Raw genomic sequence first — 21,074 nt, forward strand, 5'->3', positions numbered from 1 at the left:
GGTTCAAGAGGTTTTTTGTTATTTATTTGCTTTATTTTTAGCAACCAAAAGTAGAAGAAGCTCAACTGATGAAACATGTACTTGTATCAATCATCTGCATGGTTAGTGGCGGAGGAGCACGAGCGTCAGGCGGCACATTTCAGCGCAGCACAGGATTGGCCCAGTGCTGCCTCCAGCTGGAGCCAGACCAAGCGCCTGTTAGCTGCTGAGACACACGTCTGGTCGTGACCCGGCTATTTCTGAAAGCAAGTCTGCCATTCAACATCCCATTCACCATCGCGTCTCGGTGCAAAACTCCGCTGCTGTGGAGGGAAGTTAGATAATTGGCGAGACGACGTGAACCATGACCAACACTCCCACAGAGGAAACATCTGTTTTTATAATTAGAAAACGCAATTAGCCACTTGAATCCCTCACATCGCGTTTCCCGCCAATCTGGACCTTCGCGTCAGGCGGCTTTCCATGAACTTCACCCTCCGCCGTTACGACCAGCGCAGAGAACTTCATTCCACCACAACAGGAGGAGAGTCCCGCGGGAGGAGAGCTGGCGGAGGAGCGAGTCACTAGTGAGGGCTTAGGGAGCCCCCCCCCACCCTCCCGCCGCACCACCCCGCCTGCCTCTCTCCTGGAGATCCTGCTGTATTCTCCAGAGCCAGAGGATTAGAGGAATCTACACTACGTAGATGCACTAAGCCTCCGGAGGAGAAGGTCAAGGGGAGGGGAGGCGAAGTGAGAAGGGCCCATATTTTTCCACATGACCTTCTCGCCTCTCAGCCGTCCTCCATGTTGTCCTCTTATGACTAATTCATCACAACACAACTACACACTGCGGTGCATTTTTATGCTCTGCTGTTGCGAAATATTGACTGTGAAAACGTTTAATGATATGAGATATTTAAGACCTGTTGCTCCGTCAGCAGAGAAGTAAGAAACAAGTCTGGCAGCGGCCATATTGGATTTCCATGCTAGTGCACCCCAGACTCTAATAGAGAACAGAGACAGAAAAATGTGAATTTTATTCCAGAATATTTTGGTATTTATGCGGCTAACTGCTTATTTTATTTTAATCGTGACCCTTTTCTGTTTAATATGATCAATTTCAGTAGACGGAATACAGAATTTTTCGCTTTTAAAATCTCTCTTGAGATGAATAATCATGTGCTTGAGTTGAGAGAAGAATACTGAGTCGACAAAGAACCTAGAAATCAGCTTAATATACGTCCTTCTCACCTGCGCTGTCAACTCAAGTGACCATTTACATAAGTACTTTCATGCAAAAATGGTTTGATTTATGAGCTACATTTTTAAAAATAGAAGTGCTGAGGCTGAAAAGGAGCGTTGACTGCTGCTCTCTTCCGTCGGCTATAAGCTGAATAATCCAGAATTCAGGTGCCGTCCTCCCCGGTGGAGCGGAGGGCCGGGTAGCAGCTGTCCCTATCAAGACTCTCCTCGGAGCTGTCACGGCCTGTCTGCTCTCCGGCTAATCACTTCCTGCAGCAATGCAGCGTGGGAGCGGCGCTGCCACCGCTGTCAGCCGCTGGGCCGGGAGACGGGGCGCGTGCACCCACGGTGGAGAGCGTGTCCCGGCTCTGATGTGTTCCGCCAGCGGCTTTGCAAATGCAGGTCACAAAGAGCATCTCTTTAACCCCTTCGCTTCTCACCTGCCAGAACACGTTTGCCGCACCAGCCTCAGGGTCACAGTCTGAAGCAGCCGTTTATTTACGGCCGTCCAAAACAACCGTTAGTGCTGGATTGGAGCGAATAAATCCTCCGTCAGCAGCGTCTCGCTGGATTCATCGAACCATTATTATCACAATCGCAGCCAGTGGCGAGTCGGCCCGACGTGACGGGGCAACTTTTAACACGGGCAGATGTGAGCTCTCCAGTGTGTCTCGCGTCAAACGCGTCGCCCTGGAGCTCGCGCTGACAGAGGCTGACGGAAGGTCAGCCTGGTTCACAACACTGCTGCAGAGTAGGGATCCAAAACTACAGGCGAAATACACATCAACATCCAGGCAGCCGAAAAATTGATACTCAACCAGGCTCGATTTCACTTTCCACTTCTGCTTTCCTGCTGTTCCACATTAAAGGGTACTTTCATTATCTTATTTTTATCAGGTGACACAAACAAGTGTAAAGTGTTTCCAAAAATATCCACTAAATATTCTTTGAAACTAGTCTATTCAGGAAAAAAAAAGTAATGAAAAAATACTATTGGAATGAAAATAAATATTTAACTATATGAACATAAAATGATAATTAAATTATAAAATTAATTTGATTAAATTCATGTAAATATTGCAATGTTGTCATATTTAGCTCAATAACTGTGCTTCAATAACTTAAATAAACAAGAACATTTTAAGCAAACTATTGAAAATTTTCCATGAACTTTAGTTCATTTCCATCTCGCCAATTCTTACTTTTTTTTTACTCTTTAATCTTTAACAATAAGAATAAAAAGGTGCAGAATAATAAAGATTGTTTTATTGAAACAGAAAAATTGTTATAAAAGTTGTGTAAGTTAGTTATTACTAAAAGACCCATCATGTTTGGTACATGAATAAATGAAAATAAAAATGGACGGAAGCCTAAAAAAAGGTTCAATGGAATACACTGTTTAGCAAAGAATTAACTATAATTAAAAAAAAAAAAAGTAAATACTATAATGAAACCATGTAAAAAAAAAGAATCAAAAACATCAAGACAATATACCAGATTTTTAGGAGGAAGACAAAACTGATCAGTTAATAAAAGGTTCATTTCTGAGTGGAACATGGACCTCCTCATGTTGGCGTGTTTTCAATCGCTGGATGCTTTGACAGAGACTAGAACCTGAAGCCTTGATGCCTCCGTATCAGACTCGGCAGGTCGTGATGGAGCACGGGTGCTTGACAGCCTGATGAAAAAGGGCAGATGGCGTCGATAGGCAACTCGATGATGCAGAGACTGCCGAGGCAATGGCAGCCAGAGGAGACGCATGAGCTCCAACGCAACGCGCGGAAAGATGGATGTGGAAGGGTGAAGGTAAATAAACAATCATGGAGATGGAGGAGAGGAAGGTGACAGGAGGCGGGACGTGTGGGAGGGATGGGGGGGGCGACGTCACCATTAATGGGCTACATCGAAACTGGATGATAAAAGATAACTGCAGACAATAAAAGTTATATTTGTCACTTGCTCAGGAGGCAGCCTGCACCACGAGGTGCATTGCAAATCCTCATCATTGCCACGGCCACTAGGGGGCTCCCTAGTCTTAACATCGATTCGTAAATGGTGATTTTAATAGATAACTTTATTGAAGAGATTAAATTTAAGGTCAAAAGGCTTTGAAGTATTTAAAAAAAAAACAGAAAAAAGGAGTCTGACCCCTGCAACCAGGCAAGAAGGTCAAGCAGCCAAAGCAACCAAGGAGTTCCCCTGAAGCATTTCGAAGGCCGTCGAAGGACTTTTGCTTGCTCTTGGAGTCCTTTAACAGTAAGTAAAGTTCCATAGAAAATAATAATTTTAAGGACCAGGAAAAAGCACAAAGACTAACAGAGTCTGCTGACCACACCGCTGCAAGACACTTGCCTGCAGCACCGAACTCTCCTTGTGTTTTGCTGAGATATAGTGACAAGCTGATGAGGCTTCATGAAGCTTCACTTATTTTCAGAGTTCAGTAGGTGGAGCTGTCTGTTTAGAAATGCCGTGAGGTTTTATTGAAGTAGCTGTTCCAAAACAATGATTTTAGAGCAGAGAGTGGCACCTAGTGGCCACTGAAAATGAGGGCAGTGTTTCATGAAGCCTCATCAGTTGTCACTATTGAGATACATTTCTATCATATTTTATACTTCCAAATATGTAAAAATGTACCGCGATGTTGGATGTTTTACCCATAAACAATGACTTAGAATCAGTAAAACCCCCTTCACTCACCCTAAAACAACACATTTCATCAGAAAAGTAGCCTTTTTTTTGGTCAGTAATGTCAGATGATTGTTATGGAGAGTGTGTTGATCTTGTATATGAGCGGCTTGTGCACAGAGAGTTGAAATATCAGAGCAAACCATCAGTGCCAATCCTGAAACAAACAAGGTCACGTTATACTCTTAAACCCTACATTCAACTAACATGCCAAAGAAAAACATTAAAGAAAAGAGAAGCTCTGTTATCTATAATAACAGGTGTGTCAAATGTTGTCGCCCCGAGAACCTCCGTGGCCGCCGTCGGCAACTTCCCTTTCAGACTATAATTCCTCATTGTTCCGTCACAATCATGCAGCAAAGTCATTTTCTTTTGGGATTGTGGGTTCGGTGAGAAATAGATTTTCCACAAGTTGTTGGAGTGTGAGTTGCCATGGTAACGGCAGTTATGACCCAAATAACGGTCTAGTGTTGTTTGCAAGTGTTTCATAAATTTCAGCATGTACTTGGCAAAGTGTGTGAGCGCTGGAACATGGAGTGTGAAGGAGAGAAGACAATGGTGGGTTTGTTTGGCAGTTGTCACGGCGAAATGAAGATGAGGACGAGCGCGTTTGTTGCTGGAAAATGAGGATGATGATGGACGGAGAGAAGAGGCTCGCCTTGAGGATCTGTGAGATGATGATGTTTGCAGACGATAAAGTAGTTTGTAGTGTGAGTAAGGGGAAGCTGGAGAAAGGAGGAGATAAAAGAAGGAGTAAAAGAAGGAGGCAGGAAGAAGAGTGAAGCTCGTGGGTAGGGTAAATCACCCAGATATGAAGGGTGAAGAAGAGAGTGCAGGCAGGGTGGAAAGCAAGAGCTACATAGGACAGAAGTGAGAGCAGCTATGTAGTCAGAGAAACAATCTCAGAAACTGAGTCCTGAACAATCTGTGTTGACAGGTGGTCATAATGTTGCGGCCGACTACTTTGAATCCAGGATAACAAAAACATCAACAAAGTTTCGATGATGTCTCTTCTCGGCAGCAGAGATTTGGGAGGAGGCAGGACGGAAATAGAAAGGATAAGATGGATGAAAGGAGGGAGGAGGTGGAGGAGAAAATTGCTGCCTGATAAGGAGAAGCGGGAGATTGACAAATCGCGGCTCTAAAGACGGCGGCGAGTTATTCACGTGCAGTGAAAGCGTTTTTGGAGGAGAAGCCGAGTGTTGCAACCTGCTGTAAGTGGGGAGGCCGCGAGGAGGAAGTACAGCGACGGAGATGTTTGGGTTTGATTTCAGGAAGAAAAAGAACTTGTGGGATTTGACCCAGTTACGTCTCCTGGTTCTGATTCAACTACCTGAGCAGCAGGAGGTTAGAACAGGTGAGCGCAGCCGTACGGAGGATGATTAGTGCCACATCATTGCGGAAGATAAAACTTTGATGCGACTGACAAAGTTTCATGAGGAAGTTCTGTTTACTGTCTTCTGTGTTTTATGCATTTTCCTTTCATTGACGCAGGAGATGGATGTTTTCTTCATATTTATCGGGATCTTGTGTCTTTTTTTGTCTTCATTTGTTTTTTGTTTTGTTTTTTAATCATGATTTTTTTTTTGTTTGAGTTATGTGCTTGTTTGTATATAATTATATCTTTTACATTTTTGTATTATTTATTTATCACTTATTTCTATTTTGGGGAGGGTTAAGCTTCAGCTTTTACATTCAAGTTTATATCACTTCTCTTTTTTATTTTTCGTTTTTGCTGCCCTTTTTTTATTTTTCATTTTTTGTCATATTTTCCTTTTTTAACTTTTAATACACATACGTGTTTAAATCCAACAAGTGTTTTCATGCAAATTACTGAGCAAGAACATTTGCTTCATCAGCAATATTTTAAATATCTTTTCATATTTATATGGCTTTTTTATTGAATGATAACTGTTACAGGACGCAGAGATAATGAAGGTGGAGGATTTGAAGTACTGAGGCTCAACTCCCCAGGGCAATGGAGAGTGTGAGAAAGAGGTGAAGAAGCAGGTGCAGGCAGGGTGGAATCATTGGTGTAAAGTGTCAGGTGTGATGTGTGACAAAAGGGTGTCGTAAGAATGAAAGGTAAAACAGTGGTGAGGCCAGCAATGTTGTATGGTTTGGAAACAGTGGCACTGAGGAAAAGACTGGAGGCCGAGCTGGAGGTAGCAGAGATGAAGATGCTGAGCTTCTCTCTGGGAGTGAGCAGGATGGATAGGATCAGAGGAACAGCACATGTGCTCAGGTGTTTAGGAGGCAAAGTCAGAGAGGCTAGATGGAGATGGTTTGGACATGTACAGAGGAGAGAGAGCCAGTACATTGGTAGGAAGATGTTGAGGTTGGAACTGCCAGGCAGAAGGTGGAGATGAAGGCCAAAGAGGAGATTGATGGAGGTGGTGAAGGAGGACATGAGGTTTGTAGGTTTGAGAGAAGAGGAAGCAGAGGACAGGGTGAGATGGAGGAAGGTGGTCCGCTGTGGCCACCACTGAAGGGAGAAGCCGAAAGAAAAAGAAGAAGAAGCAGAATGATAACTGAAAGTCTTCTATGTTTGAGCACATGTTGGCCATTAGTTTAAGGTCAGCTATGAAGCTTAGAAAAGATTTTAAAAACATTAAATTTGTTTGAATAATTGGAATGTGAAACTATATGTGTAAAAAAACTCATTTTGAAAATACTCGAATTATTAAATTCAAACTCATTCAAACTCATACAAATGTTTTTGGGCAAAATCTCATGGTATCTCATGAATATATACAGACATTGAGATGCCCTGTGTCAAAATCCTGCTTGTATCCAGGTGTCACACAGCAACTCCAAAACAACCACGCATCCAACTGTACAGGAAGCTGCTACACAAGCGTCACCAGAGACCTGACTTATAAGGTCCAACTGGACCATAAATGGACCTTGAAACAGTCTGGATTTCAGTCTTGGGTAAAACAACAAGGGGTGTCAGATAATATCCTCCACTTCGACATGGAGCTGCTGAGTGGGCACGCCCCCAGCGCCAACACACCAACTCAACTCACGACACATTTCACTAGCAGACTTCTGATAGCGACACAAACCACGTCGCAGCCAAACACACTGTCTTCAGCTGAGCTGCAATTACGAACATCTCCTGGATCTGTGGACCTGTACGGCTCAGGATGACTGGAGAAAAGTGTAATTACAGAAGATTTCACCATGACAGATCACGGCAAGCTTCTTAGTTTGCTTGATGGGTGGGGCCGGCCCAAAGCGTTACTTACGGTAGAAGACGTATTCGGTGTAGCTGGACCAGACCTTGTCGTCCGTGTGCTGGTTGACAAACGAGGCCGTGACCGAGGAGTTGCAGGCGACCATCTGGAAGCCGCACTCGGACAGCATGTCGAACGATCTCTCCAGGTGCTTGAATTTCAGATAAAAACGGGAGGTGTAGCGATCCGGGGTCCTGTTCGGGTCCCGGCTCTCGTTGAGGGTCTCCCCAAAAACTTCTTTGGCCAAGGCCACGCGTCCGCAGATGAGTATCCGAGGCACGCGCCGGAACTTGGCGTCGCTCTGACTCTCGCGGCCCATCGTGCACGACCCGCGGTATCCCACCGTGATGTAGCCGCTCTTCCGGTCCGCCGGCACCAGCGAGGGCGGGGGGCACTGCCGGTGGTCGCTGCCTTGGGACGCGTCCTCATAGTCGCTGTGGAAGTAGTCGTCCGGGCTCTGCTTGAGCTCCTCCGGGCTCAGGAGCTTCACCAGGTCGGGCAGCTGGAAGTACTCCGCCTCCTTCCTGAGCCGACCCCTCTCCGGAAAGTGGTCCGGGAGGACGACCTGCCTGTCCCGCAGGTAGTCCAACACGTACCGGAAGAGGAAGCCGTCCCTGTCGATGAAGTAGCGACCTTTAGGGTCCCGGGCCAGATCGTTGGAGGCGTCCTTTTTGGAGAACAACTTGCCGAGCAGCGAGCTCGGGGAGCCCACTAAAGTTGCGTGACGCGTGTAGTAAACCTGCCCGCCGACGTTCAGCTCCACCACATCTGGGAAGCTGTTCTGGACCTGCTCTTTGTTGGTCCGACAGTTCGCGCTCAGCGCCATCGTGAGGAACCGCGCACCGCGTCTACCTGGAAATAATCAGAGTTGTCCCCGCTGATTCTGCAAGTTCATCGCACAGAGGTCATCGATCCATCGCCTCCGGCATCTGAGCTGAGGCGAGGTCTGCTCGATTCGATAGGAAACAGGAGGGAAAGATCAGCGCGTAAAAATCTGGAGCGCTTGCGTCAGCGCCGGTGGGACTTCCATCACCTGCGCGGGACGAGAACCGAGCGCTCGCTTTGGTACGATCCAACGAGAATCAAGTTTTGAACTCCGCAGAAGGACTTTGGAAGGATCCTGGGAGCAGAGGCAGAGGTTTCTGCAGCGGAGCGTCTGCTATTCACCTGAAACTTGGCCGAGGTTGCGCGTGCAAACGTCTCTCGTAGTCCCGGCCGCTACCAAAGGAAATATCCGTCTTCACTCCTCCAGTAAACCGGTTTCCCAAATCCAAGCGCGCAGGATGTTGAGCGGAGGCAGCGCTGCTGCTGCTGCTGCTGCTGGTGGTTCACCCGGAGCTGTCCGCGGTGCTGAAACACTCTCTTCCCTCTTTACTTCTCCTCTCTCGCCCTTCCTCTTGTACCGCCCCCTCTGTGGTGGCACACGCACACACACGCGCGCACTCTCACACACGCGCACACACACACACATCTTCCGTATTTCCTCTCATCTACTTCTATTTGTTCCACAAACAAAAGTCATCAACGTGTCAGAGGCGATACACAACTGACATGTGTTTTATATTTAAATGTGCGTCTTTCAGTTACAAGTTTAAAGTAAAAGGGCGACGAACCGGGTGAGATGAGCAACGGCGCCCCCCTCTGTCAGTTGATAGATGTTATACAAATACATCGCGAGTTTCTGATTCTAGTTTTGGACGCGAAGTTGAGACTGGTGTGGACCGTCATCTCTACACTCAAAGTTAAACGTCAACTCTATGGTAAATATAACGACTTAACATAATTGCTACACATAAACCTCCATTTCATATTTTCAACTTACCTCGTGAAATATATTTACTTGTTTTTACCTCATATGAAGAACGGTTTTTGACGTTTTTATTGGCATCTTTATAGAGTTGCAGTAGAATGAAAATATTTATTTTAATGAGATATTTTTCCATTTTTTCATCATTTTTTTCAATGTATATAATTTTCAAAATAATTCGGGAAACCCTTATTTATTAGTTGCTTGTTTGTCAGGATTCTGAGTTATGTTTTTTTTTCCTTTAATATAAGAAAGTTACTGAATCTAAAACAAATAAATCCTGTGTAAAATATTCAGTTGTATTTTCTAAAATACTATTGCCACCATAATTTATTTTGATTTCATAGAATGATTACAAGAATACAAATGTAGTTGCTGTACTATTGTTGTTTCAGCTTTGCATAGTTCATATTCCAAATATGAATTTCAAAAGCCTTGAGATGGAAAAAGAATCTAAATAATATTTATTGAGATTTTATTATTATTATTAGTAGTATTAGTATTGGATTAGATTAGAAGTCCTTTATTAGTCCCTGTTATTATTATGGTTATTATTGTTATTTATAGCAGTAAAGACATTCAGCATTAGGTTTTTCAAAATCAGTTTTTCTAATATACTTTTTTTTTATTAATGTTTCCTTGCCTCTTTGCCCTTGGTTATGTCTAAGCAGAATCAGGTAATTGTTGTATTACACAGTTTTAAAACTACTCTTCTATATGTCTGCCAGTTGAAAATATCAACAGTGTGAAGTAAAAATGTTGGATATTGTCCTCAAAGATCACTGGCTCTCCCATAATATTCTGTCATGTTGTACCTAAACATGACACGTAGGAGTTCTCAGACACTTATCAGGGAGAAGTGACAGTAAGAGGGGAACAGTCGGGTGCAGGAGGTGCGCTCGGCCCGGACCTGAGCGCTCACGCAGAAGTAGGCCAGTCGCTTCATCATAAATACATGCAGCCACCACGCCGCTCCCTGCTATTTCCAGATCAGATGATGGACGATTTGCACCGAGTTTGACCCGTTTGGGCTGAAGAAATCCGACTCTCCGTCCCACAAGAAGTTTTTGGCTTCAAGGCATTTAAGCTGTCACGCACACAGCTCAAGACAAGGGCCGCTATGATTTTCAAGTTTTATTAATTTGGCCTTACAAAGCTTTTCAAATTTGGAGATCAAACACCAACTCAACCACGAGCCCATTTATTATTCATCCACCTCCCTGGAGGAGCCGGGACTTTACAAAAGGACTTGTTCTACTGAAAGACAGTACAAATCATGACAACTTTGTGCGCACTCTCACAAAGGAAGCTGATCACGTCAGAATTGAGGGCAGTTTGGGAATCATCACTGGAGACAGAGACAGAGGTAGGAAGTAGATCAGACCGGTGTCTGATCCCGGAATCAGACATGAACTGGATTCATCACAGCTACTGCACTAGTTGAGTCTTTAGGATTCATTGGAAAGACACTCACCAAAGCAGGTCCTGGATCAGTGGAGCGGCTCTTCACCTTCAATTTAAACATCAACTGCAGGTACCACCAGGTGATCCATGCTGCTGACCCAGTCAGCTATGATGGTCTGACAAAACCAGTCAAAGGATGAAGATCAGAAAGGAAACATTACTGAATGGATTTGATGGAGGTGTCTGTCACATCTAGTGTCAAATTCCTTCCAAACTTTCATTAGAGTTCTCCCAGGAGCAGGCAGGACTTCCCTTTTATGGTACAGTCGTCATCTGCTGGTAAATTCCTGCCAGCTTTTCGGGAACATGGCTGATCAAGTATCACAATTGCGATGTGGAGAAATCCATAAAACTTCTCCTCTGTTAATGAATAAAGAGACAGAGTGCTTCAATGTGGTGAATATAAACTTCCTCTGAATTGTCTTTGCTCTCCACGGTTGTTAGCTGTTCGGTCAAGTGTGAGAAAATAGAAATGAATGTAACCCAAATGATGCCTCCTGCTTTCCCAAAATCTCCTCATCCCTCACAGTGAGCCAGACTAAACTGGGTCCGGTCCCCAGAGACCCTGGCCTTCAACCGGAAGCCCACTTAACACGGAAGGCTCTGGCAGCTGGAGCAGACCCGGCCGGCCAAACACAAGCGACTCCTTGTGTCAGATAAACAGCGAGTCTTGGAGTCATCAAGGAGGCAGAGGTGCTCCGGTGGTCCAAAACAAGGAAGCAGAGCTGTCAAGTTGCTTGTGAGCAGAGAGCGTGCTGGTGTCAGCCTGTCTGTGGGCATGAAGGGCTGGTCGAGAACACGGAGCGGCAAGTTCACAGGACCAGTTAGTGTTCCTCACGTCCTTCACGGGCTGATAGTTGCAGCCCAATTCTCTGAGACAGCTCGACTCAGCTCACCTCAGCCCACCCCACGGTAATGTTTATAGTCACATATGGAGCTGACATTTTCTGGTACCGAAACACTAACCAAATAAAATGCATCGCAACAAAAAGCAAATGCTGACCAGAGAGTGCAACATAGTGGCCTCTGTTTCATGAAGCCTCATCAGCCCATCACTAGACAAAAGCAAATGAAGCCACTACGGACGGCATTAAAACACTGACTGAGCTATAAAAATAGACAATAAACTCAGGAATCGTCATTAATAAACAGCAGTGAAACATCCTTTATATCAAAATGCAAACAAGCCGCAAAAATTGTCGCTTTTCGCAGAGACAAAGTCACCAAGATGGCAACACTCAGTGCAGACTTGTGAAGGTGGCAGGTACTGACGGGCTGATGAGGCTTCATGAAACAGTGTATTTGATTGCAATAGGTGGCACTGTCGGACCAAAAATGTCACAACAAAAATGTGAGGTTTCAAAAATAAAATAGCTGTTCAAAAGCAAGGATTCTAGAGTTCCACCTAGTGGGCTCTGAAAATGAGGCTGCTGTTTCATGAAGCCTCATCAGCCCATCACTAGTTGCAGGTATGAATTAGCGGCTTGTTTCTCCAAAGAATGGCTCCACAACTGAAAAACATGTTACAATAGTAGGTTATAAATAGAACGACTCACTGTGGAGTCTGTCGGTCACATGACCAACTCTCTCAACCTTCGCAACTGTCTGTTTCTAGATGACCTGTCATGGCCTCTTAAAGGTCTGTCAATCGAAGATGTTCCCAGCAGAATGTTGATGGAGGACATGGCAAGCTCTCTCTTCTTGTCTAAAGCTTTGGCCGTCGTGGAAGGAAATGCAGAGGCGCGGGGACTTCCCTGCATCAGCAGACCTCAGGAGAGACAACCATGGCAGCACACCGGTCCATTCCTCCCACGTTGTTCCCTCCTGGCCTCCTATGGAGCAGGAGCCGGTGCTTAGCAACATCACGTCCACATGGTTGGGCACATCGACTCTCCCAAGACATGGAATTCCACTGTGATCAATGAGTCAGACTCTGGTCTTTCCATAGTGGGAGTCTTTAAGGTTCCATGGCTGGTTTTGCTCCGGAGAAATGTCGATCCGTATTCAAGAGTGAGAAATACAGCAGAAAATGTAACGCTCCAAGCTTGGAACCACGAGTCAGTGTCTTTTAGCTCAGCTCTCTTTTCTACCACAAAAGACCATTCCATTCGGCAGGAATTCCTCTGCAACATCCCACGCCTTTAGAGGAGCTGATCCTCATCCTGATCCTGTGCTAAGTGAAGGGTCGACTTAGCTGTGATGATGTCATCAAACTGAAGAGTCAGTTAGAGTTCACCCCGGCTGCACCCAGAAAGTCAGGTCAGTAAATACACAACAGCCTTGAAGAAAACATAACAGGTAAAACAGAGAGGTCAACAACACTTAAAATAATCCAGAGGTTGGTGGTCGTGCAGATCACATTTTTCTTGAGTCAGATAGACTTCGATCAAATCAGCACAGACTCTGCCGACTCCCACTCTTCCTCCCTCATTCCACGACTCCCACTACCGGAGCTCGGCCAACTGCTCTCTCAATCCCACCTGGTGCAATTCCATTGAACCACCATGGAGAGAGTTCATGTGGAGGCGCCCAGTCTTCTGGGTGACTGAACGCATAATAAAATAGCCTTTTCTTGTTTGCAAAATGATTTTTTTTACATGGATTTTAAGTAATGTCTCGTGGTTCCAGTGGCTCTCCGATTCTGGCGCGGACATCTGGAGCGCATCGACCTTCCAATGTGAGGGAGACGTTCCATTTTGGAAGAGCAACTTATTCATCATTCGAACAAGGCCTGATAGCGTGACCACTCGGTTCATGGACGTGATCATTTCCTCACAATCATCTCCAGAAATTCTCCACTCCTGACTCAGCATAATGAAGTGGAAACCAATCTGCTGCATCCTGAACACGCCTCCTGCCTCCGCTCCCCATCATCCCTCACTCTTCCTAGACCTCGACCCTTCACCTCCTCCTCTGCTCACACTTCCCCCAGCGCTCTTCTGATGCTGTCAGGTGCTTTTTTTTGTTTTTCAGGGTGAGGAAATCTGCTGCAAAACTGTGCAGCTGCTGATTGTATTAAGCATTTAGCTCCATCACAGACGGAGAAATCAAGCCGGAGAGTACGTGAGTGTCGAGCACCAGATGCCAGCTCATTTAATCCATGCGGAGCTGAGGGTTTGGAGGAACATTTAATTCGATTAATTGAAAGAAATGCAATCTTGTCTGTGTTGCGGGGAAATGAGAACAGGCTCGTCGCTGCATTTGCATGATTATTCAGGGAAAATACCATTTATATTTTGTGCTGAATTAGGGATTTTGTTGCTTTATCATTTTCTGGGGGGAAAAAAAAAAACCTCACTAAAGTAAATTCATTAGTGTAATCCACACGTTGGCGCTCAGTGTGACAGCAGGATTACAGGCCAGACTTCATAAAAGAAGTCAGTCATGACAGAAAACGTTGCCCTAAATTCAATTACCGTCCGTGGCACTTTTCAATTATCTTTCATTAAGTGGATTAAGAAGGAAGACGCGTATAGAGACGGTTCAAAGTCCGCACGAAGATGAAAGGTGTTGGAGAAGAAGAGGAGGCGACTCGCTGCTTCTCAAGATTCGACTCACTAGAGAAATTCTAATTGATTTTTCTCATCATTAAGCGGAAATATGAGCGTGTCGGTCCAGAAACGCCGCGATTATAAATAATATAATATAATTATAATCCCGATTTTTTTTTCATGACGGTCATTCGTGTTATTCATATTCATATTATTTTTGTTTTTTTATAACAGGGGGAAATAACAGAAGAGGTGGCAAATGGTCGCCAAGTTTCCTGCCTCAAATTCATTGACTGATTCCCCACATCAGGTGTGCCAGTACATGTTTTGGCAGAGGAAGGCTGTCATTTCCACCCCACCATTTTGTGTCATTTCTCACTTTTTTGAAGCTAAAATTCTTTCACTTTGAAGTCCAGATGATTTTACACATAAGAGCCGATGCCAAAACTCCAGGAAGTGAGGCAGTATTGCTGCTTATTACCTACATGGAGGAAGATGAGGGAGGAAAACTGCTCGGGGTCATCCAGAGTAATGGAGGTGAAGAAGAGAGTGCAGCCAGGGTGGAACAGGTCACTGTCACATCTGAGTAGCAGCAAGACTGAATGAGCAGCCACTACATTCTCTAGTCATTGAGTTATCAAACAGAAGACGCCTCTAAAGATGCACCTTTGAGAGGTCGCCATCCAACAAATGATACAATAACCAGGCTGATTCGACGGACTTTGTTTCTGTCAATTTACCTTGTCTGTCGCTGTGGGTCTCCAGCTCCTCTCATCCTTCCCTCTGTGCCTCTGAAGTTCGCCCTCCACAGAGGTCGGCGACGTATTATTTTACATTATCTGTCATCATCAAAGAGGCCAGCTCTGTGTCGTTTTTGGGAGCCCTGCAGTGTGTTCTCCAGCACGAGCCGCCATGATTGATCTCTTCCTCCACTGGCTAATGGAAACGACTACCTTTGTTCTTGCCCGAGGCTCAGTGATTGTCCTTTCATATCATCCTGCCCTTTGTCTGCGTGTGCGACGATTACACACTCGTCTTTCATCTGCCTCTCTCGACTCCGTGGAGATTCGGATAGCGACAAATCATTTACTTCATTTATTAGAGTTGAGTAATAGAAGCTTTTATCTTGAATATCAGTTCTCCCTAGATCTTTAGTAGTTATTTCCTGTTTTTTTTCCTGAGGTTCTAGCTATGTTTTGCGGTGTAAACAGTATTAGAGTACATGTACACATCTCACAATCATGTAGTGATAATAATGATGTTCATTTTTATTATTAGTAGTAGTAGTATTTCGCCACTGTGGGGCAAATAAAGGATAAAATATTTTCTTGTTTTGTTGTTATTGTTGTTGTTGTTACAACCACCTGCCAGTAGTAGTCGCTGTTCACCTTTCGTCGCATATGTTTGTCCCTCTCAGCTTCCCGTTGACTCGGAAACGCTAGCTCTCCTCTCCTGACACGTAGCAACCAGAGCCGAGTTGGCAGGAGCCAGTTCACGACTGTCAGACGCCAGAGGTGAGCGATAAGAAGATTCAAAATCGATGTAATTTCTATTGTTTGATCAGAAATGAGCTGGACTCACATTTGGCAAAGTCGCTGTTGCCCCATCTTCATAGCGTATCTAGTTAGCATTAGCATCTGCGTTAGCCTCCCAGAGATTAGCAACTTTCACTGTACGTTTTAACACGTACTGTTCTAAATGCTGTGAATAACTAACTATATGTAAACTGGCAAGTTATTGCATTTCTGTTTGAGTCGTTTCGTATTGTTTTTCCCCGTTTGATAAAAGTGTATAGCGTCCAAAATAGCGTCAATGTTTACGAAAGACTATTTATAACAATGGTGACGAAACAAAACTTGCAGAAGTTATCTTCAATAATAAAGTTTAACTGCGATGTTTAATTTCAACAGTTCGTTAAAATGAAAAAGAAAATGACACGACAAGAGGCATCAGTGATTTCGGAATGCAATTTCATGCCATGTATTGCATCGAGTTTTTTGTTTTAGAATGTAGGTCATGTAGGTTTGCATGTTGTCGCGTAGTCACTGTTTGATAGTCTGTATCTTGTGCTGAACTGCAAAAGACTTGAGTGAGAGCATGTTATGAGCAACAACAGATGAAATATGCACAACTCTTACGTGTCTCTGGACTAACGTTTTACAGAACGTTAATGTTAAATTTAATCTTCTCAAAATATGTGATCGGCTTCAATTTTGAAGTTTTCAAAATTGTCTCCACAAAATGAATGTTAAAATGACGATATGCTTTTGTATTTACTTTTTATTTTCGGTGCAATAAGTTTGCTCCTGGCCCTTGGGTCACCGTTAGTGTGCAAATTACTTGCCCTAAAGACATTCTTTAAAAATGTTTGATGCATTAAGTCATATGGAATAATTTGTTTTGGAATTGATAAGTAAGGTTTTTTCTATCATCACTGCTGTGACAGATACCTGAGTATTGGCTGCCCGTCATAGACTGGCTTATCAAAATAAACTTTGAAATCACATTTATCTGTCTTTTATTTAAGACAGTAAAAGAGACATTTCTTGGCCCTTCTAATTTATAAGATCCTCGATAATGCGTTTCCTCTGTGGTTTTAATTCACAGAGTGCGAGATGTCGGGGTTTGACAACTTCAACACAGACTTCTATCAGTCCAGCTACAGTGTAGATGACCAGAACCAAGCGGCATATGGGTACGGCAACAACGACAACCCTTATAACAAGTAAGTGAATAAATGAGTTTTGTCATGTGGAAATTTGGAAAGTGAGAGGTCAGCTTGGACTTTCGATCACATTCAGCAAAGTTACCGTGGAAATGGCGAGGGTGAAAATCGGCCTTATTAACGGCTCAAAAGTGGGGCGTCTAATTTTCATGACTGCTAGATAACAGCCTGCTTCTGACATGATGTCCAGAGTCATCTTTTATTGGAAAGCTGTGATAATATTAAGACATCAGGGTCATGTATTGGAATTATATTAAATATTGAACAAAGAGTCCCCATCTCATCTCCCTCTCATGCTGACATTAATATACAGATCTCAAATGTTACATCGTGTCTGATAATCTTACTGGCCGACACCTGCTCAGTTTTGGAGAGAAGCGTGGAAATTCACAGAATTCATTCGCCAAAGAAAAAAAACGTGACGAAGGAATAACTGCCGTGCAACATCTTAACCTACCGCTCTTTTTTATGTACTTGAATGTGATAGATGTTGGGAATATTAACTCACAGATTGGGGAAATAGATGATCATTTTATCATCAACCGTGCATGATGCTGTGTTCTGTGTTGTCCTGGTTTAGAGCTTGATGTCTGTAACAATTGAGCGATGAACTGTCCTAATTAATCCTCCTACATCTGCTCCGAGTCTTGCTATAATCAGTGTGATTGTTCCTTCCCCCTCAAGGCAATACGGCCAGTATGACTACTCCCAGCCGATGAGCTACGCTTCCCCAGGAATGATGCAGCCGCAGCAGCCCTACACGGGACAGATCTTCCAGCCCACACAGACCTACACCCCGTCCGCCTCACAGTCTATGTATAGCAGTAGTTTTGATGACGAGCCGCCGCTGCTGGAAGGTGAGTTCTGTGGCTTATTCATGCACTGCACTCTGGTGATACATCTCGAGTCTTCAGTCCAACAAATGCATGAGCATTAATCCTGTTTGCTTTCGATAAGACTATGGAGTCTGCGCTGCTCAGTAAATAAAGGTTTGTGGCATCAAAAGCTTCGCGTGTCATGGGAGGTTACAATGAGCTGAAGAATTTATGAAAGACTGCGTTTGTGTCTCACCAACTCCTTCGCATCTAGAATTGGGGATCAACTTCGACCACATCTGGCAGAAGACTCTGACGGTGCTGCATCCCCTGAAGGTGGCAGACGGCAGCATCATGAACGAGACAGACCTGGCCGGCCCCATGGTTTTCTGCTTAGCCTTCGGCGCCACACTCCTCTTGGTAAATCTGAACCCGCCAACGCATGGTTCACAAGTCTGAGCAGTAAAAAAATGTTTTTTTTAAAATCACAGTCAGGGAAGATTCAGTTTGGCTACGTCTACGGCATCAGCGCCATCGGCTGCCTCGGCATGTACTGTCTGCTCAACCTCATGAGCATGACGGGCGTTTCTTTCGGGTGTGTGGCCAGCGTGTTGGGGTACTGTCTCCTTCCCATGATTCTTCTGTCCAGCTTTGGCGTCCTCTTCTCTTTACAGTGAGTACACAGATCCTCTTTTTTCAAAATGTTCTCAAACTGCTACTCTGTTACTGTTTCCACTGATCAGAAAAATGAGCAACTTGTTTTCCAGCTGCCGTATCAGCTGTGCTCAACTAGGATGTATAGACTGTGTGCTGATGGTTTGATCTGACAAGCAAAACATATGCTCCATAATATACTTTCAGCTGTCAGCAAGACATGATGTCATCACTCTTCATGTCATGAGTGCAAAATCATGGTTCATGGTCACCGCTGCCTCAGAAAAGACCCCCTAGTTTTTTTTTATTTGGAAAAAGTGCATGTGATGTTGAGATTATGAAGAGTCACCTGACTAACGTCATTCAAAGATTCCGTGCGTGCGTGCATGTGTGTGTGTGTGAGAGACATCATTAAGAAAAGGTGTAGCTGTGATTATCAAGATATTTCATGGCTGAATTTGAGGCTTAAATAGCACCTTTAGGTACAAGAACCTGAAATGCATCGGATTCTCCTCATTCAGGAGCTCAAAGTAGCTTCGTAAAACCTTTTCACGTCACTTCAAACATGTTCCTGATGATTTTGAACCCCTTCCTCCTCCCTCTCCACCACCTCCTCCTCCTCCTCCCCCGCGTCCTCCTGCACAGGGGCATGATGGGAATTATACTAACGGCGGCAATCATCGGCTGGTGCAGTTTGTCGGCGTCAAAGATTTTCATCTCGGCTCTGGCCATGGACGGACAGCAGCTGCTGGTGGCGTATCCCTGCGCTCTGCTATACGGGGTCTTTGCCCTCATCTCTGTCTTTTGAGTGGAACATTTGCAGCACACAAACCCACCGGAACACACGCCCCCCTCCCTCATCCTGATTTTTCAATCTGTCTTCGGATTCATCATCGCTGTTAGTAACCAACCGCAAGAATCTGCTCAGGTTCGGTCCCATCTGAAAGGAAAGAAGGAGTGGAAAAACACGGCGCCATTCCTCAGCAATACCCGTCACAACTCTTTACAGAAAACAACAGGAAGCTCAGAGGACGGAAGTGGCGGGGTTTTCTTTGGAATGAGAAACGGCGAGTCATTTTTGTAAAAATCAACATCAACTCCGTCTGCTCTATTTTATTATATCTGATGCCTTTAATAAAGACAACCTTCAGCTCATGTTCTAGCAGGTGTCTCTGGATTTACATCTTGTTTATTTTTGTGATCCACGCCGTGGTTTGAGTGTTTACTTGCACATTAAAGTGGTCATCAAGGCTTGTCTCCCTCCTCATGTTGACCAGTCGACAACAAAGACTATATATATATATATATATATATATATATATATATATCTTTATGTGTAGTGTTCAAATCCTTTTTGAGGTATTCGAAGAACGCTTCAGAGTGAATTTATTCACCTCTAAATAGTTTGCTTTTAATGTAGCTTCAAATGAAAGTCGTGCTCTGAGTATTTTCAGTGACACGAACAGTGTTGATCTGACAAATATAAACAGATATCATTTAAATAAATGTATAAGAAAAAGGTTTATACTTCGCGAAATAAATGACCAAAAAATAAATTAATTTAAATAAATAAGAAGTCTATGTAATATCTTTGTACGTACGCTGCACAGTTAAGTCAGTTTCTCCTGCCTGTCACAAGAGGGCGGTGTTTGTCAGGATTCGTTACCTTCATCGTCTTCCCAGCGCTTAAACAGAATTAGTCTTGTAATCTGGACTCACAATCCAAACCAGTCTGGAAGGAGCTGTAGCTTTCCTGGATTAACAGTCATATCATCTCCCTGTCTGATGTATGAGTCAGCCGATCCTTTCATTCATAATTTAATCTGTGGAAGTTGACTCCGGTAATCTCCCTGTAATCATCAGCCTGGACTTTATAGTGAGTCAACGTTGAGATCCTCTTAATGGCAGACAGCCTCTTCTGCAGCAGCAGCTGGACGCTGTAATCCCCCCGACCATTATGTAGTTACAGATTATCTCTGCTGACTGCTGAGCAGCACGTATGGCTGCAGCTACATTACTCACAGAGGGAAAGAAGGGAAAATGTGTAAAAAGAAAAATATATATAATAATCTTAACCCATTGCTTATGGCTCATTTATTCTATAAAACGTTTTTGTTATTGTTTATTATAAACAATCCAACCCCAAATCGACCTAATATATTTTCAGGCGTCATTTTTAAAATTGTAATTATTGCTCACAATTCTTTTTGCTCCATGGATTTTTATTTAGGCAGAACAATTTAAAATAAGTATAACTCATCCGCTTAACCGTTGACGGGTCACGGTGTCAGCCGCTTCAAAAGGTTGTGCCAAATGCCCCTCTCCAGGGCAACATCCACCAGCTCTGGCTAGGGGGGTCACTCACTCGAGAACAAGACCCCCAAGATACGTAAACGTCTCCACTTAAGGCAGAAAATGAACAACTGCAGACCTGTGTGACCCCGTTTCTAACTACCTGTTGACATCACACTGCCTCTGAAAATGGTCATCATCCCCTCAGGTCAAAATAAAAGCTGTTTTCTCGAGAGGTTGACTGCACTGCTGTTGTCTTGTCAAGGTGGAAATGTGACGATTGGTATTCTGCGACAAGGCGGCGGCGTCGATGCTGGCGCCGGCGACGCATGAATATTCAGAGTGAACTGAGTGTGATTCGATGCTGCTCTTCATTACGCTAATTGTTTCTCTGGTTGCTCTGCCGACTCCACTGACGCCCAAACCAGAACTCTGTGATCCAACTCCAGCAATGAGACTGTCCAAGAGACACAAGGCTCCCGCTTAGAAAGTACAAGAGGAGCAGAAGTGAATGGAAGGAAGGAAGAAAAGACGCCACAAAAAAATGGACAAACATCACAGGGGAAAAGAAAAATAAAAGATTTGAGGTCATGAGGAGAGGAATGACTGAATGGAAGATTGATAGTGTGGAGCTTAGGAAATTAAATGTGACTCATCCAAGAGAAAGGAAGGCTGAACGTT

General features: G+C 44.2%; 2 protein-coding genes across 2 annotated transcripts in view; one reads left to right on the forward strand and one right to left on the reverse strand.

The window, feature by feature from the left end:
• The window catches only part of kctd16b (potassium channel tetramerization domain containing 16b), a 77,565-nt gene extending 69,065 nt beyond the window's left edge, over positions 1–8,500 (reverse strand). The window contains exon 1 of the mRNA XM_053848160.1: positions 7,158–8,500. Coding sequence (XP_053704135.1) covers positions 7,158–7,971 — 814 coding nt within the window. The 5' untranslated portion in view covers positions 7,972–8,500. The remainder of the gene's footprint in view (positions 1–7,157) is intronic.
• Positions 8,501–15,295: 6,795 nt separating this feature from the next.
• yipf5 (Yip1 domain family, member 5) lies at positions 15,296–19,351 on the forward strand. Its single transcript, XM_053847390.1, has 6 exons — positions 15,296–15,421; positions 16,515–16,632; positions 17,317–17,489; positions 17,722–17,867; positions 17,939–18,120; positions 18,747–19,351. Exons 2-6 carry the CDS (start codon positions 16,523–16,525, stop codon positions 18,907–18,909), a joined length of 774 nt encoding a protein of 257 aa, XP_053703365.1. The 5' UTR covers positions 15,296–15,421; positions 16,515–16,522; the 3' UTR covers positions 18,910–19,351.
• The last annotated feature ends 1,723 nt before the right edge of the window (positions 19,352–21,074 follow it).

Source organism: Synchiropus splendidus, chromosome 17, assembly GCF_027744825.2.
Source record: "Synchiropus splendidus isolate RoL2022-P1 chromosome 17, RoL_Sspl_1.0, whole genome shotgun sequence".
NCBI lineage: Eukaryota > Metazoa > Chordata > Actinopteri > Syngnathiformes > Callionymidae > Synchiropus > Synchiropus splendidus.